This window comes from Onychostoma macrolepis, chromosome 15 (genome assembly GCF_012432095.1).
Source record: "Onychostoma macrolepis isolate SWU-2019 chromosome 15, ASM1243209v1, whole genome shotgun sequence".
In the NCBI taxonomy this organism is placed as follows: Eukaryota; Metazoa; Chordata; class Actinopteri; order Cypriniformes; family Cyprinidae; genus Onychostoma; species Onychostoma macrolepis.
In genome coordinates this window covers 2,886,043-2,905,672 of record NC_081169.1, presented here as the reverse complement: position 1 = coordinate 2,905,672, position 19,630 = coordinate 2,886,043, and the positions used below count along the sequence as shown (strand labels likewise).

Here is a 19,630-nt window from a genome sequence, read left to right as displayed (position 1 = left end):
AAGTTTGATTAAACAAAAGTGCTCCCTTTAGGAATTGACAAAGGACCGTAAACTGATCTCTCATATATTTAAAACCCCTTTATTGTCACAAATGCATAGAATCTCATGAAGCTGCTTTGCCTCAGTCTGTGCAGATTCTCATTTGGACTAGCATGTATTTTTCTGAATCCAGCATGTTTACCTCCTTCTTACAAGTTTAGTTTTTTAAAAGGACTGCTATTGAGATGGCGTCTGTGGGTATGCAGTTATTGGGTTGCATCCTGGCCCTTTTTGGCTGGATTGGAGTAATAATTGTGTGCGCCCCCTACCCATGTGGAGAGTAACAGCCTTCATTGGCACTAACATTGTGACCTCTCAGATCTTCTGGGAGGGGATCTGGATGAGCTTTGTGGTGGAGAGCACCGGACAGATGCAGTGTAAGGTCTACGACTCCATGCTGGCGTTGAGCCCCGATCTGAAGGCTGCTCGTGTCCTGCTGGTGTTTTCCATCCTAGTGGGCATCGCAGGGATTCTTGTGGCGCTCGTCTCAGGGAAATGCACCAACTTCATAGCTGAGGAACGAGGAAAAGTGAAAGCATCCATTGTTGCTGGCGTGCTTCTGATGGGCTCTGGAGTTCTGTGTCTTATCACTGTATCCTGGACTGCTGTCATTATAGTGAACGACTTCTATAACCCCCTGTTGCTGGATGCTCAGCGCAGGGAGCTGGGGGCTTCGCTGTTCCTTGGCTGGGCTGCAGGGGTGCTTCTGGTGCTGGGAGGGGGGCTGCTTTGCAGTTCTTGCCCACCAAAAGAGAACTGCTCAACATCTGTCATATACAATCCTGTAAAGATGTCAAAGCCGTCCAGAGGGGATGACGCTCTTCCAGTATCACGCTCTCTAACTCCTCCTAAGACCTATATCTAGACCACCAGACACTGCTTTGAAACTATTTGAAAGATCGTTTTGTGGTGTGTTTTGAAATGGCAATATGATGTAGGTGAAATATTTGGTGCAATTTTAGCTCTTTGAATTGTCTTTTGTAAATGCTTGTGCAAAAGCACTTGTTTTTCAGTAATGATGTGCAGTTTTCTATTAATTAAATATGCCCATGCTGCACAATTTTATTTAATTTTTTTTCTGGCCAAAATATATTTTACATATATGGTGTAAACAAAGAAGTTAAATGAAATATATTTATTATGCTGAAAATATATTTAGTTTCAACCTTCTTGTACCAAAATATATGTCTATATTTCCAATCTTTAGTCTAAATACAAATGTGGACTGAACAGCCTAAAAGATATCAAAGCTGGATTTATAATTCATTGTATTTTTTTTTTTTTTTTTTTTATAAAATGGATCAAATATATGTTCACAATATGTGTTATAGACACCAAATAAAATTTTTCTTCAAATGTGAAATGTGAATGCATTTTCTTGTATTGAAATTATGACCAAAATATATTTTGAAATGCATTTAAAAATATATATTCATATGTTTTAACTAGTTCAAAAATATACAAAAATGGCAACAAAAAAAACATATATGTTGGTAGAAAGTATATTTACAGAAATATATTTTGAAACACATTTTAGCAAATACATTTCTTGGCCATATTTTGTATATTTTAATAAATGCATTCACTGATTCATTCATTTATTTATTTTCATTTTCCTTTTATCCTGTATGGGTGTTTCCTAGCATATGGCTGGTTTTGTTTTTCTGAGATTTAATTTACTGCCAAAAAATAAACTTATGCTGCTCAGTGATGAAAGAGCTCCCAGTGGTAGATGGAATTTGGTCAAAGATTATGTATCTGTGTCACTACATGATGGGCCATACAGGCATAAGTAGTTGCTGTGGAATGTTTTGCTGATGGGCCTTTTTAAGACATTTTGTGTGAGTTTTATACGAATGAAACATGCTTCCTAAATCGTTGCTGGTGTTTTTATTTTATTTCACTTCATTTTATTGATAAGTATTAGTTGTATTTATTGTTATTATTCAATCTCATTTGGTTTTCTGAGTAGGAGGACTGGAACAGAAAGTACACAGCACTAGGAAAACCTACCGTTCAAGAACACCTGCTGATAGCATTAGTCAATCGAAGAAACCATGTGCACTTTCAGCACAAGATGATTCATAGCTGTGTTTTTTTTAAACAATTTCTATTACACTACAGCCATTTTTACAGTGGGTTTAGGTTACAGTAGTTTATTAATTATCATGAAATCATGATGTGTATTTCACCTGTATTGTGTGTTTCTTCACCTGTACAAAGAGTTACAAACGTGAATGGGTAATGTGACATTAGAGTTCAGTTTAGTTATTCAGTTAAACTGAAAACCAGTTCTCCTGCCTAGCCTCCCTTACATACTCATATTACACAGTTCTCAGGCTTAAATACACAGACAACCTGGCCTTGCTTACAATGAAAGCATCATTTGTTCATTTTCTTATTTTCCCTCCTCAAAAGTCTCGTCACAGTGTTATTTCAGATAACCACTTCAAGGAAATGTATTCTTTTAAGAAAAGCACATGTGACTTCTTTTATGTCAGAGCACATGCATTGCATTCTTAGAGATGTAAACAAATTATGTCAGAGACATAATAAAAGCATGACAAGCACGTCTCCACTTCTCTGTTGAGAAATCTGCTCCTCAGTCAGTATCGGTTTCATTCACACTCCAAACACAAATGTCTCAGTTGAACAAATTCCAATTAAATGTCACCCGTAGTTTGATACGCTGCCCCGTATCGAGAGAAAGCCATTCATATGCTAGCCCTTATGGAAGAAAAATATATGGAAATATACTGCTAAATAAAATGCGATATATTAATACATTTCCATATATTGGAAACTAGTGCTTATATTTTTCAATATACAGCAATTTTGACAATATATGGCTATATACTGATACATACAAATATATTTAGAACCGAAGACAAAATCTAATATTCATTAAGTTTGATCCTTTATATATTGCACATAGATGTTCCCATATAAATGTAAATGTATGGATACATATATACACACATTTACGCAATGAGTTAAAGCAGATTTCTTGTTCCCAGCATGTTAAAGGAGGGTAACAATATTAAAATTAAGTGTTAATATAGGGGGAGATCTGTTAGTGTTTAATGTTGTATTATTTTGAAATGTAAAATAATTTCTAGTATGTGTAAGTGTGTGGGGTTACCACTGAGCTTTAGGATGACCATTGGCCAAAAACCATTAAATGATATGTTACTTTATTAAAAAATAAAAAATAAAAAGCAATGGCTGTGCACTTTTCAGCACAGTGATGTTCTGAAAAGTGATGTTCTGTTCACTAAGTGCTTTATTATGAGCAGGTGTGTTTATGCTATAGTAAACTAGCTATGTTTTAAAATATGAAACATGTTTATCATAGGTGATTGTTAAATATAAGAAACATGTATTTCCATGTATGTGTACATGTACACTGCATGAGTGTATGTTCAATATATTTTTACACATGTACATCTATATATTATAAAGCATATTACTGAATATAAAATTACATATATTGTCACATATTTTTCGATAGATGAAAGCGGCATTATAGCAACAAGTACAAAATATATTATTCTGTATAATTTCCAATATACCATTATGTGGTTTAATATATTGATCATTCATATATTAGGAAATATATTTTCTTTGTGTAAGGGTAGTGCTGAAACTAAATCACATCTATTTCATTAATAAAAGCACTGTTGGTCAGAATATCCTAATGGTTGTTTTCTATCCTCCCCAGCCCCTCCATGGCTCTGCAGGTCTTGGGAATCACTCTTTCAATGATCGGCTTTGCAGGAACCATCATCATCTGCGCGCTGCCCATGTGGAAGGTGACGGCCTTCATCGGCACAAACATTGTGGTGGCTCAGGTCTTCTGGGAGGGCCTGTGGATGACGTGTGTGTACGAGCGCATCGGTCAGATGCAGTGTAAACTCTACGACGCGCTGCTGGATTTGGACCCTTCCCTGCAGGCGGCGCGCGGGCTGATCGTGACCACCATGGCTCTGGCCTGCTTGGCTTTCCTCATCTTTCTGGTTGGGGCTGACTGCACAAACTGCCTCAGTAACCCACGAGCCAAAGCACGGATCGTGGTGGTCTCTGGGATCACCTTCATGCTTTCTGGACTGACCGCTGTGGTGCCCGTGTCCTGGACGGCCGACTCCATCATCAGAGACTTTCACAATCCCATCGTGCATGAAGCGCTGAAGAGGGAGATGGGGGCGGCGCTGTATGTGGGCTGGGTCACGGCGGGATTTCTGTTCGTCGGCGGGGCCATTCTCTGCACCAGCTGCCCACCAGAGCGCCTCAACTACTCACCGAGATACACACTAACAAAGACGGACACCCACATAAAGAACTATGCCATAAACAACTATGTGTGATATGCAACACATGACTCTAAACGGACACTGATCAAGTGCAAAAGTGATATCACACAAGTGATAAACAAGAAAAGTTCATCTCAAAGAATATGCATGGCTTTTGAGGATTTTGTAAGAAAATTGTGATTTGTTTAGCGATAACCAAAAGAAAGAAAGACATTTGCGCTTGTGAGTTTTGTGTAGCCTACTCATCTCCGTATATTTGTTCTTATGTAGATAAAATAAAAAACACACATTTAAAACCTTATATGACTCAGATGACACCAGTATATGAATATTTTTTGAGTGAATGTGTGTGTGTGTGTGTGTGTGTGTGTGTGTTTGTGTGTGGTTTCACGTACTGTACATTGTAGGGACTGCAGTGAGAATAGAATATAAACAGTCAATGAAAGTCAATGGAAAGTCAAAGAAGTCAATGGAAAGTCCCCATTAAGATACAAAAACAAATGTGTTTGTATTTCATTGAGTGTGTGTGTGAGAGAGAGAGAGAGAGAGTTTATTCATTTTTTTCATTTTTTCTGTTTTCTGTTTTGAAATGCTTCAAACAAATAATTTTGAGTTATACATTTTAAAATAATGTTAAAAATAATTCTCATTTGTCGCATTGTCCCCCTAAACTGTATACGCTCTATTTTTATTTGTGAGTAAAAAAGATTACTGAAGAATATTAATGAACAAGATTTAATGAAAAATATCCCATAAATTATTTCATTAAAATGAAGACAATGCATTTAACTATTTATCTCAAAATTTGATGTAATATTTCACATTACATTTATCTACTAGAAATAAAATAGATAATTTAACATTTAAATTATGTCATCATTCAATCACTGTCATTTTATTCCAACACAAAATATTTAGATAGATATGATTTGTTTTGTAGAACATGATTTTTTTTTTTTTTTTTTTTTTAATGCATTGAATTTTAAATGTCATAATTGTGATTTTTGTGTAATATGATTACTTGTTTACTTTTTTAATTTAGGTTGCCTATAGTCAGGGAATACAAATGAAAATAAGCCTTTAAGGAATTGTTTTGTTTCTTTTAATTAATGAGTGCTGTCCCCATTAAATAAATAAGTACATAAATAACAGTTTTGATTGTCATTGACTTCCATTGTCTAGAGAGAAAAAAAAGGTGAGTAGATTAATATAGAATTTTCATTTTTGAGTGAACTGATCCTTTGTTTTAAACCCCATGCACAGCTTAGCCTAACTGTAAATTGATTTCAAGTACATAGAGTGCTGCTGTGAACCAGAAAAATCAGAAAGAAGGAAAAAAGAAGGAATTAGTGTATTACTCATTACATACATAAGTTCAAAAGCTGTGTAATGGTACACGTTCTGAGTACTTTTTTGTTAAGAGAAAGTAAAATTGGGTTACACTTTATATTAGGTGGACTTAACTACTATGTACTTACATCAAAAAATAAGTACAATGTACTTATTGTGTTCATATTGTATTGCAAAACTTTTGGGTGGGATATGGGTAAGGATAGGGAAAGGTTTGATGGTATGGGTAGGTTTAAGTGTGGGTTAAGGTGTAAGGGATGGGTTGACAGTGTAATTATAAATGTAATTACAGAAATTAATTACAGATGTAAGTACGTATAGGTATTTTTAAAAATATAAGTACAATGTAAAAACATGCATGTACACAATAAGTGCATTGTATCAAATGATTAATTTAAATGTAAGTACATAGTAGTTAAGGCCACCTAATATAAAGTGGGACCTACAATTGTATTCAAATAGTGTTTTATCTCTTGTTAGAATACCAAAAAAAAAAGGTTTACAATTCAGAAGATGCATCTCGTAGAGGGCGGGCAGTCTCAGTGACGTCTTCATCACTCCCCGGACTAAAATGCTACTAAAGCCTAATCCAGGGGTCGGCAACCTTTGGGTATGAAGTGCCATTAACCGCTGTGCCAATACCATCCGCACCAATCTGTATTTGATTATCATACAAATAGTGCAGAATTTTAAATATTTCTGAATCACTTTTCTCATAAGTTTTTTTTTTTTTACTTTTCAAAATCCTAAAAGTTTCTTTATTTTAATGTTTAAATTAGACTGAGTAACAGATTTACAGTGTGACCCTACTGAACACCACTGTATGTGTGTGAGAGACAAAGCCGATTGTGCATTAAAACTGTTTTGTTTAATCACTGTTCTATATTAATGTGCTGCTGTAATTTAGGTTTTTTGTTTTAAGAAAATTACTGATCATTTCGCTAGATGTGACTCTTATTCCTCCGCTGGGATTGTGTTGAGCCCTTTAAAACTCTCAAATGGTTTGCTGGCGCCAAGCGCATCTGTAGACTAGCACAAGTAAATTATCCTACTTTAATAGTGTTTATAGCTTCTGACAGGCTGTGACTATGAAGAATGATTGCCTCAAAATATACACAGCTATGCAGTTTCCCCTACTGCTCGCGTGCCAGTGATTAAGCCTGGCCTAGTCAATCAATGCACAATGTACATTATGCATTAATATTTACCAGAGATCGCTGCAATAGTGAAACTGCTGTCTGTTCTTCTGCTTAAACCCATTCACACAGATTGATAGCGCAGAGCTGTTTGAAACTATTGAGAGCTACATGAACCACATGACCACATTACATCACCGGAAAGCATGCACAAAACTGGAAGCAGTCTATTGGTGGAGCATGATGATGATGTCATGGGTCTGAGGCACACAGAAACTGCATACTTTGAATGCTTGAATGATAGGATGGGGAAATGAAGCCTCATAAAACACACAGGTTTCCCCCGACTGTTCCGGGATAAGATTCAAACCTTTGAGAGCGTCACGAGAGCGAATGAATGAACGACATTTAATCAACTGATTGATGATAACAGTAATAGCATAGTAGTAGTAGTAGTATTCATAATAATAATAATAATGATAATAATAAAGTGTAAGAAAGAAGCTCTGTCAAATGAAGCAGCCACCACATCCTATACAGTAGTCTCAAAGTTATGAGCAAAAATAAATGTGTTACTCTCTCTGATAAATTATTTACCTATTAAATTTAATTTACCTGTTAAAGTGTGGCAATATATGCCCGTATGAATGTGATGTAATAGAAGAATAATGTACACCTATATGACTAACAGGTTTTCGTTATGGCAATTATTTAGTTTAATTGAAATAATTTGTATTCTTAATTTGACTTGTATGCTCGGTATTTAAAATGTAATCGGATAAGGGTGAATGAAAACCTGTTTGCAAAATAAGATCTGGGGTTCGAACACAACAATATGAATTGGACTTGAAGCGGCGCTGCGCATATCGATCGTGTATGACATCAAAGTACCGCGAAAGCGATGGAGCCGCCTGCTTTCTAATCGCTCTGGCGGCACTTTGATGTCATGCGCAGCGCCGCTTCATACACAGCTTGGGGCTGCGTTTGTCGTCGATCACGTGACTCTGTGAAAGCAGCAGACGCCCTGATACTGAAGACTGTGCTGCGTGCTCGATATGTGCCTCCAGGCTTCTTCAGTGTCATCTGTGACCTTATCACTACGTTAATAAATGACTTAAATCTGTTAGAACATGCAATGGTCTCCTCTGAGGTTCTTTTTTTTTCTTTCTTTCTTTTCTTCATTTATTGTAACCATATGTCAGCCTGGTTCGCACTGGAGAGAATAAAATGATCTTTTGGCGCCACTCAGTGGACATTTTACTTGTCAATTTGTACCAGAAGTGAAGCATGTTAGGTTTTTAAAAAAAAAACAAATACATATATACATATATACATATACTGACCTACATACATGTATGTATCTCAGCAAGTTGAATTTCAAACATTTAATCAACAGATCATTAAATTCAGTCGAACGCTGATGGTGTCAGAGCTCTTTATCTGCACTTCTGGAGGGTCAGTGACCTGCTGCACTGTAAAAAATAAAAAGCTGAGCTAAAAAGCTCAAAAATCTGCTGAAGCTGGTTGCCTTAAACTTTTAAGTTTTCTCAACTTTTTATTTTTTACAGTGTGTGTTTAGTTCAACAAGCTAATCACGATGACCAGAATTACTCGCAAATTCCAGAAGGTGGGAATAATTTACTGTAATTGCTATAGTAAATGCAACGTGTAACAGGGACACATTAATATAAAGCATGCGTGTCCGTTACTGCTCCTGGTCCTGGAGGAGGGGGATATCATTGTGTCTCAGTAAAGTATCATTAATAAATCATTACATGTCAATTAAGATTAGAGTATACAGACTTGAGAATAATTTTGTGATAATATTTCAGCAATCAAGTCATGTGTTTTTCTATCGGCAGTTTAGAATCAGAATGCAGATTCGCGAATGAATCACTCTTTTGATCTAATTGGTCAAACGGGTTTGCAATAACACCTGAAACTGTTCGCAACTCGGTTTGATTCTTTTGGACAGTTACTCATGCAATTGATCATTTGCAGTGGTTTCTCACACTAAAATAGTAACGGGCAGAGCTGGGTAGTAACTGATTACATGTTATCCGGATTACATAGGCTAATCAGATTCCAAAAATGAGCTACTTGTGATTCAATTAAATTACATTTTAAAATACTCGTAATCAGACTACAATTACTTTTTATTAATTACATGATTACATATTATTCACATAATAGCATGCTGGTAAATAAACAGAATATATCTTTTTTAATAAATGTTTTATTTCTTGTTGTTATTTTAAAATTATATATTTAAAAAAAAAAAAAAAAAGCATTTTCATGGCTTAATTGATTAAATGCTTTTCATTCAACCCCCTGCAGTTTCTTCACGAACCCCAGTTTGGGAAACCTTGATGAAATGTAAGGTGTAATGCACCTCATATTGTTAATAACAATGAATGGAATATATTTTCTTTCTCTTTGTATTTTTATATCAATATTAGATTAGATTAGATTAGATTCAACTTTATTGTCATTACACAAGTACAGGTACAGGGCAACGAAATGCAGTTGGTGCAATATGGTACAATATTATCCTATTTAAATTAATTTGATAAGTGAATTTGGTCAAAAGTAATCTAAAAGTAATCAAAAAGTAGTCTTGATTATACTACCCAAAATGTGTAATGTAATGGATTATGTTACTAATTATTAGTTTTTGTCATGTAATTTGGAATCAGTAACAGACTATAATCTGTAAGTAATCTTCCCGGCACTGGTAACGGCATATTTTATAAGACAGAAAACAAAAGAGCTCTGGATGAGGTGGATATTTGACTTGCAAATGTCTTCTATAGTTTGTTAATAACGAAGCAGCTCTTTATTGCCTATGCAGCTTGTGAGCAACTCTGACACTGTACTGCAAGTAAAGATGATTCATTTCCATTCATATCCATATGGGCACACTTTTTTGCTGCCCTGTACTAATGAAAGCTGGCTCCAATCTGAATTAAACACCTGAATCAGCAAAACAAGGTCTTCTGGAAACTTCCAGGCAGATGTGTTGGAGTAAGTTACAACAACACTCTGCAGGATATTGGCCCTCCAGAAGCAGAATTGTACACCACTGAAATAAAGTGCTACCTATTAAGAAGGAATCACTGGAATGTTGTTGAACCATCCAGTTCTTCTGTTTGACCTCTCAAGTTTTTTCCTCCTACTGGAATTTGTCGATTAGTGTGACCAGACAAAGAAATCTTTGAGGAAAAACAACAACAACAACAACAAAAGAGCTGTAGCTAGGAAAGCAAGATCAGGCTCTCTTACCACCACTGGCCTTGAGCTGTTTGCTTAAGCTATGGACTTTTTATGGACAGCATATTCCCAAAAAGGTTTTATTAAACCAAAACTTTGGAAACACTTTATTTAGATAACTTCAGACAACTATAAAAGTGACTTTGCAACTTCATGTCATCTAGCAGTCATTCAGTGACTGTCTGCTTAATATCTTCTAACACTTTATTTTGATGGACATTCTGACTATAAGTGACTTTGCAAGTATATGTCAACTTACACTAAACCTAACAGTCTGCTAATACTAATGAGAGTTAGTTGACGTCATTGCAAAGTAACTTATAGTTAGTAGAATATCTAAAGTGTACAAAATAAAGTGTAACCAACATATTTATTGGTGTGGATGGAGTTTCCTTTTAAACCCATACATAACTGCAACATATTTACATATATAACATTTCCATATGTGAAACATATGAAGTGAAAACATGAAACCTATTAGAAATTGGTACAATGTCATATATTAACACAGACATATCGTTGTCATATATGGTTGCAGCATATAATTAAAATAGCATCATATGGATATCATTAACATATGTACATATACAATCCATATGCCTACATATACAAAACATATCTTCATCTATGTGAAAATTATATCACCTTAACATATGTACATAACATATGGCAAATTCACTCTTGATATAGGGCAATATATGTTATATATTACATTTCCATGTGGGAACAATCAAATTGGAACACAAATCCAGGAAATAAATAGTTTCAAAGACTTTCATTGTCTCGTTAAGGATCTAAACCTTGTCAGTATTTTATGTTCAACTGCTCCCTATTCATGTCTCATCGTGTGAGGAAACAGAGGGATTTGTTTTGAAACCATGGCAAAAACACAAAGGGATCCTCCACGTTTCAACCGCAGCGTGTCTCTCCACCCACAGCTGGAATGCAGTAAAGTGAGTTTCCATGCTATGAGAAATAGTTCAGCTCGGCGCTGCTGAATAAACACAGACATGAATATTAGGGTAGAGTTCGCTGTTTTAGGGCTGGCTAGTACGGGCTGGTTTTTCTCTATCCTTACAAAATTTCTACCCATGTGGTATGTAACCGGAATGGTGGAAAACATCACAACAACACTTCCATTGTACTGGGATGGAGTTTGGCTGAACTGGCAACACCACACGACTGGCAGACTTCACTGCGCCTTCTATCAGTCTCTGCTGAATCTAACTGAGCACTTTACCACCTGGAAAATCCTTGTCATCACATCCATAGGATTGGGAGCTCTTGCCATTGCAGTTTACCCTCTTGGCTGGATACGATACCCAAAGAACATATCGTTTAAAATAGCCTCCGGGCCCATGTTTGTTGTGAGTGGACTGGTTTTGCTGGTGGTGATTTCTTGGACTACACATTTAACGGCTTCGAAAGCTGGTGCTGTATTAAAACGGGAGTTCGGACCAGCGATCTACACTGGCTGGATAGGCACAATGCTGCTTGTGGTGGGTGGTGTTGTTCTAACCATTATTTGCAGTATAGCACTCGGGGAGCAAAGACAGGATGAGAGACCGGCGCAAGCTTCAGAGCCAGGTGTTCAGGAACCACTCCAGACCATACACAGCACTTCATTTTCACAATATCCCTAAGTGGATAGTAGACTCTGAGTCTAAGAACGACTGTTGTTGCCTCTACTGTAGGAATTAAGTTGACATTTTAGAAGATCTGTTGGTCATGTTACATTTTTTATTATTGTTAGATAAAGAAGTAAACTCTGCTCTGGCATACACATACATGCTTTTGTTTTTGGTTTCATTTTCATTTCATTGAGTCTTTGTTTACATGTGTTTTATTTCCTGTTTCTCTAGTGCTCATATGCTAATTTGTTTGCATTGATTATGTTCATCACCTGTGTCTTGTTTGGTTCCTTGTTTACCTGTGTATATATTCCCTCAGTTTTCTCAGTTCAGTGTCCGGTAATGACTTAAACATTGTGATGTTTGCAGAGCTGGCCTGTTTACCTTCTGTCAGATCTCTAGTTGTGATCTTTGTTCATTTGTTTAAATAAAGAAAAGCTAAGCTGCGTGTAGATCTAAGCCTCACCTCTTCCCTTTGGGGGTAACGCATTACAAGTAACACAAGTTATGTAATCAGATTACTTTTTCAAGTAACTAGTAAAATATTACATTACTTTTTAATTTACAGGGAAATATCTGAGTTACTTTTTCAAATATAAAATGCCGGTTACTTTGTTTTCCCATGTATTGAGTGACAGCTCTCCTGAAGCACAGTTGAACGGTTGTTTGAGCTTTTGAATATGCAATTCCATCTGCCTGAGGCATGTTCATTTTACTTTTGATGTGAAAGGCCTTTTACATTTGTAAAAAACTTTTTTTTAATATTGAAAACAAACAAGCACCCCCAATCCCAGATGAGAAAAAGTAACAAAAGAATTGTGCATAGTTGAAAGCCCCGTGTTTTGCTCAAGGGGAGAGAGTGAGGCTCAGAATTCATCGCTTAGGCCCTAACCCAAACAGTGGAAAAGCGTGTGGGTACAAAAATCTTTCTGCTATGTGGTGGCAAGAGATGAAATGTCACACACTTGCTATTCCTCTCCGACTGGAAGGAGAGGTCAAGATTGCACACCAACTGCACAAAAACCACTCAGGGAGTTTCTCCTAAACAGCCATGTACTACATTCAAACCAAAGTGGCACAAAAGTGTAAATGTAACCGACTGAGATTTGAAGTGTTAAGAACAGCCTTTGGGTGAACCAAACTGTTTAAAAATATATACATATATATAATTTAAAAGGGGTCTTGAATTTCATGAATGTGACCATTTAATGACTGCCAGATGTTAGTTATGATTATAAGTCTTTTTGAAACTGTTGTTGCCACCTTTATTGCAGTAATTTATTTAAAATGAAATGTGTTTATTTACTGAAGTAGTAGAGGGAAGATGTATTGTGTGGTTATGAGTGTGACCACTAGATGGCTGTAAAAGGAAACAGAGAGAGAGACCAGAGAAAATGAGTTGATGATGACCTATTCTTCCACACTTACTGACATCAAAGACTGTTGTTACTGGATTTAGTTTTGACTTCGTTCTTTTACATCATAAAACACCACACCTCCATATTCAACAACTCTTGCGCAGATGTGAATAAATTGGCATATGTATGTGCTGTGGTTGTGTCACACCTCAAGGACCTGTTTTGTTGTGCTTCCTTCCCCATGTGCTCTGTGTGACCCAGTTTTCCCTCATGCCTGATTATTGTTATTGGGTTCAGGTGTGTGTCATTAATTACCCTCATCAGCCCTCCTATTTAAGTTGTGTTCAGTTCACTGTTTGTTGTCTGGTCTCCTTAGTCCCTATGTGTGTCTCCTGCCTGCCTAGTCTCTTATTTACCCGTGTGTGGATTTATTAAAGATTATTTGCATTCATCTTCGTTGTGTGTGTATCTCACCGTAGTGTGACAGATTGAGTCTCTCACTCTCTCCTATCCATGCATTTTAATTTAAAACATTTTATGGAGACACTGTATATAATTTACATTTTTAATAATTTAATTTAATTTATTCATTTTAGCTAGATAAGTTACGTAGTGTTTTCTAGTCTGAGCTAGCTATGGTTAGACTCAGTTATTGATTGCTGTTGTTGAAATTACAATGTGCAGACAGGGAAAAAAAAAAGATATGCAAGCTACCATTATCAACACTAGTTTCACAGATACATTTTTTTTTAAAAAGCACCAAATAGAATGTTACTTCATAGTTAATGCAAGCTAGATTGTAAGATTGTTTGGAGCTTTTTATAATTAACTGGGTAGCAAGCTGGCAAATTCTCACAAATTAATCAAAACATTTAAAAAATTGTAATTTAGAACAATATGCTTATGTTCATATGTTTGTTTAGTGGAATTAGCCTAACCAAATCTATTAATTGAAGTCGGTACATATTTATGGCAATGTAGTGTATCTGTAATGTACAAGTCATTTTTGAATTTCATGAACTTTTAATGCAACTTATCCACTGTTTGTATAAACAATCAATGTAAAATGTTTCACTCCAGATGCATTTTGAAATCGTTAGTGAATAGAAGTTAAATAGTATCACACTATTTGCGCTTTAATCAACATGAATCTGAGTGCAAGATGCAGTGGACTGACAGTCCGTAGAGCTCATTTGAAGCTGTGCTCATTTTTGGCGAAGACCCAGTGATTGTAACAAAGATCCATGTTCATTTGACAAGTATTGCCTGGATGCTATGCTTTGATGAGAGCAATATTTACAACACTTAGTCTTTTATGTACATTGTGACAGTGTTGGGGAAGGTTACTTTTAAAAGTAATGCATTACAATATTGTGTTACTACATAAAAAAGTAACTAATTGAGTTAAATTAATAAATGGTATTACATATTTGAAACAGTAACTCAGATACTTTGTTGTAAATGTAAAAGTAATGTGTTACTTTACTAGTTACTTGAAAAAAGTAATCTGATTACATAATTTGTAATGTGTTACTCCCAACACTGCATTGAGATTCCAGTCATTGCATTTTTGTCCCACTTGAAGGCCTGCCTTCTCAATATGATAGTCAAGCTCTGAAATAATTATTTACAGTACAATAAAGACATTTAAAAATGCAGTAATGAAATGACATAATACAAAAATGCTCTATTATGTATTAGTTATTCTATTTGAGATTAAATATAATTTCCAGATTGACAGTCTTTGTCAAAAATCATCACTGGCATTCCACCCAAAACAGTTTTCCTGTAGAGAGAGAAGTATTTTTACACAGCTGTGCCCTGTTCATTTCCTTCCCTTCTGCAGATACAAAAGAAATTCTTAACACAAATGACAGATCATTTCTGAGCTCTTCTGTCTCTGTAAAAGGTGCATGCATGTGAGGCAGCAATGTGTGATCACTGAATCAATCAGAGCCTTAAGGAAATGAGTACACAACACGCTTTTGTCAACATCCACTATAACACGCTGTCCAGCTTTATTCTTCATTAACGATCCCAGGTCCAGGTGATCTATGCTTACCCAACCCATAGAATTTGGTATGGACAAAGTTCAGACATTTCTGAATAATTCTTAGTAATGTTTAGCGATCATATTTGTGAATGAACACTGATTGAATACTGAAGTACTGAAAAAAATGTTATAAATATTGTGTAAATAAAGTGTCATGTCATTCCTAAAACCATTCAGGGTTGCTAGGTTTTGGAAAAATTTCCAGCCCAAAGCAGACTCGATGCACGCTTAAATTTCCCCCATCCAATGTCATTTGACAACTGCAGGTTGCCCATAAACAGCCTTAAAATAAATTATTTTGAATTTATTTAAATCTTATTAGTATGATTTTTAGCTATACTGGTGTGGTTATAAATGTGTTTGCTTAAAGCTGCAGTCCGTAACTTTTTTTGGTTAAAAATTATCCGAAATCAATATTTGAGCAAGTACATAACCAGCCAGTGTTCAAAACTATCACCTTACTTTAGCCCGATTCACAACGGTTAGTTTATAATAATGTTTTCTAATTTGAGCGGTATGGGAGCATGCTGCTGCGTCATTACGTCACGTCTAAACATAAAGAAGTTTTCTTGGCTAGTAGGCTATCTCATGTGAGGATCCTGCAGGTGACAGATCGTTTATAGCCTTTTCTCACAGCATCTACAATAATTAAATTTATCATTTTGATGGCGGATTGTAATCCAGAAAGGATTATGTGTTTATGAAACACATGTGAATGAAATGAAATTACATTCCAGTTTAAAATGTGCATCTGATCACAGATAGCCTGGGATTACACAAGATTTGTATTTTAAAGACAACCAGCAAGAAGGGAGCATAGCTTTTTTGGGTTAAAATAATTTATTAATATGAAATTCGAATGGCATGACAATTAGATATTAGACTGTACAGAAATTGAAATCTACACGCTAATACACACTATACTCATAGTCACGCAATGCTGATGGTGTTAACATTAATAATTTGAGAATAAAGTATAACAATGATAATTTGCACAGTTTGATGTGATATGAGCTAAACGATCTTTAGATTTAATCACCATTGGTAGGGCAATTTATGGTCATTACCGCGGGAAGTAGGGGTGCTGAGGGTGCTGCAACACCCCCTGGAGTGTAGCCCACGAAAAAATGGAGGTGCTGGGGGTGTCACGTCCTCTGTCGTGTGTGTCATGTGTTCCCGCCTCTTGTGTCCATATTTGGTCTTGTTCCTGTCCTTGTTAAGTGTGATTATTAGTTAAGTCTTGTCCAGCTGTGTTTCGTCTAATTATCAGTAATTGTCATGTGTATTTAGTTCCTGCCTGTTTAGTTAGATATCGTCTGGTCTACTCGTTATTCCCCCGGTGTCTGTGTGAACCCTGTCCTGTCCTGTCCTGTCCTGTCCTGTCCTGTCCTGATGTCACCATTAAAGACTATTATTTTGAAGTATCTCCTCGTCTGCGTGTTCCTCGTTCCTCCCTGCTGTGTGCACTGTGACAGAAGACCAGACCACAACAGTAAGCGGTGCCCCTTCATCACGTTTTGTTTTCCGTTTATTTTAAGTCTTTTGTTTTGGTTTTCCTGTTTGTTCCTGTCTGTCCCGCGGCATGGAAGTCGCCGCCACAGTTGCCAAGTCCGCGTATTATACGCGACTTTGGGCTTTTTTTTTTTTTGTAAAGTTGCGGGAAAAATCCTGGTCGCGGGTTGCGGTTTTTTGGGCTTATTTTTAAAAATATGGTCGCTTGTTATGGAAATCTGACAAGCAACTTAGCTTTTTTATTTATGTTCGCCTGTATTCTCCAATGCATTGATTGACACTCTGTCTGCTCGCAGTTAATAGCCAACTAGTGCAATAATATAAGTGCTGTAGCGTAATTTGCCATATGTTCCGCCCCTCATTGGAGAAAAATCACATTCAAAAAGACGACACGTGACGCTGTAATCCAAGCGATGACAGAAGTAGAAATAGAGGAGTGGGATGACTTTCTTTTAGCCTATTCTTTTAGTTTTGTAATGTATTAATTATCACGGGCTGTAATAAAAAAACAAGTAGTCATATCCTAATACTGATCAATACATTTGGTTCGAATAGCCTGATATGGCAAGATGTCTTAAAATGCATTTCTTTTTTTTTAACATTTAAACCACATTATTAGATTACCTTTTGACTTCACGAATACACACATGACAGCTTAATGATTTTTTTCTTTTTTTATAATATTTTTTAATAGTATTATATAATTTCTTTTTAATATAATATATATTATATTTGAATATATAATTTAATATAATATTTTATATTTTTTCTATAATATTTATGTGGCATTTTGTTTTTTATGTCATTTATTTGATAGTTATGTATACATTATTTTATTTTAAATGGAAGAAAAACCTGTTTTTGACCTCAAAATAAAGCACTTTGCCGCTGTACATGGCTGTGGGGATGAGCAGTTTTGTGGTGCTTGGAATTCTTTATAATTAATTTAAAAAAAATATTGCGACATTGATGCCTCAAGAAGGTGTAATTGTTCAAATAACACATTGTTTCATTTTAAAATATATATATATTTTAAATGTAACCAAGTGTTTTTCAAGTGTAATATTTCTGTAAAGGCTAGGGACAGAGAAATTGACATTTCAGTAGAATGACCCCTATATATTTTATATACAGCTCCCCTTTGAAGCTCTTGTGCTTTTCTCCTTTTCCATCTCTACAATCCTATTCTGCTCACAGGTGATTGGAGACGAGTTTTGTTCCCACTTTTGTTGCAGTTTGCTAATTTTTGTAAAATAGCTTCTGTTTTTGCTTTTCAGATAAGAGAGTGGTTTCAGTTTAATATGTTGCAGGCTCATATATTGGTAATAAATAATTGATAATAAATAATATTGATGATAATAAATCATCAAAAAAATATTGGGCTTGTTTTGGGCTTGTTTTTGAAGCTGCGGTTGCTTATTTGTCTCGGGAGAGTTGGCAACTGTGGTCGCCGCTCGTCCATCCCGAGCTCCTCCGGTCTGCCGCCGTCCGCGGCTTTCTTCACCCCGCCGTTCGCGGGGAGTTCATCGCCGCCGTCCGCGGCTTTCTTCAGCCCGCCGTTCGCGGGGAAATCGTCGCCGCCGTCCGCGGCTGTCTTGAACCCGCCGTTCGCGGGAGAATCGTCGCCGCCGTCCGCGGCTGTCCTCAGTCCTGTTCACGGGCTGCCGCTCGTGCACGCCGCCGACCGCGGCTCACCCTAGCCCGCCTGGAAGCGCATATGGCTAGCCCGCCTGGGGTGTGGCAAGCCCGCCAGGAGCGCGTATGGCAAGACCGCCGCTGACTCCAGTCCAGTCCTGGGTCCCTGTGGATCAAGTCCACATGTGACGGCCAGGAGTGCCGTCTTGTCTTGCCCACAGGAACATTTTAATGAAACTTACCTTGTCTTGTCCATGGAGACTCGTCGAAGGCTCCTTGAGTCGTGGCCATGGAGGCCATTCCAGCCGCCTGCCTCCCTGTCGTGGAAGTGGAGGCGGTTGAGAGGGACCTTGTGAGACCTCAAGGTCTTCTCAACACAGGTCACAACCCGAGAATGTTCAAGCTGGTGGTTATTAAGTCTCTCATTAGGAATCCACAACTACACCCTACACTGTAAAAAAAAAGTTGACCTAACTCAAAAAAATAAGGCAACCTATCACAATCATTTTTTTTTTTTAAGTTAGCTCAACTAGCAACCAACAACTTAAAAACTTTAGTTCATCTAATGAATAAAAGTCAGTCCTACTGAGTGTTAAAAGATCTGTCAGAGCAACCATGTGAATTAGCAAACTACAGACCCATATCAAATCTAATGTTTATTTCTAAAATATTAGCAAAGGTTGTGTCTGCTTAATTATTATTATTTTTATTTTTTGTGCAAAATAATTATATCTGTAAATAAACGTTAAACATTTTGGGGGGAATTCATGTGTGGTTTGGTTTTATTGTGCTTTGAAATCAATAATAAAAGATAAAATATCACTCTACAGATGGTGCAAGATTTTGTTTAGGACTCTGAAATTATTTTTGTTTAGAACGGTTGCTTCACAATAATCAGCGGTTGTCATCACGACCATGCACACAGTCGGGGCACACATTTGAAGTCATGGATAGCAGTGTTTGGGTGATAGGGTTTCTCTCCCACACAGACAGCCTCATGCATGATTCAGAGTCTAGTGTGCGCGCTGAAGAATCAGATAGCTTTCGGTTAACAACATACAGACAATGTTTTGGTATTCAATAGCAAATATGCCTGTGGTTTTGGCACTATGACAATGAGGAAACAAAAACAAACAAAGATCATCATTTTCGTATTGTCTTTTTAAAATCATTTTGACCTCATAATAGTTAAAAAGAATATCATATATTTACGTTTCGTTGATATAATACAATATATTTGCTTGTGTGCAAAAAAAGAGAGAAACAAGTACAGCATTTCTTGTTTGTCAAACATGGAAATGTTTTAAACCACCCTATGTTGTCTTTGATAAAATTG

General features: G+C 36.5%; 2 protein-coding genes across 2 annotated transcripts; both read left to right on the top strand.

Moving 5' to 3' along the window:
* Positions 1-242: 242 nt before the first annotated feature.
* Positions 243-904, top strand: LOC131520833 (claudin-4-like). The gene has a single exon (XM_058745341.1). It carries the CDS (start codon positions 311-313, stop codon positions 902-904), a length of 594 nt encoding a protein of 197 aa, XP_058601324.1. The 5' UTR covers positions 243-310.
* A 2,863-nt stretch (positions 905-3,767) lies between these two features.
* cldnj (claudin j) lies at positions 3,768-4,403 on the top strand. The gene has a single exon (XM_058744711.1). It carries the CDS (start codon positions 3,768-3,770, stop codon positions 4,401-4,403), a length of 636 nt encoding a protein of 211 aa, XP_058600694.1.
* The last annotated feature ends 15,227 nt before the right edge of the window (positions 4,404-19,630 follow it).

Bases quoted from the DNA above. Each gene is read 5' to 3' on its own strand.
- cldnj (XM_058744711.1), top strand. From the start codon at position 3,768: ATGGCTCTGCAGGTCTTGGGAATCACTCTTTCAATGATCGGCTTTGCA.
- LOC131520833 (XM_058745341.1), top strand. From the start codon at position 311: ATGTGGAGAGTAACAGCCTTCATTGGCACTAACATTGTGACCTCTCAG.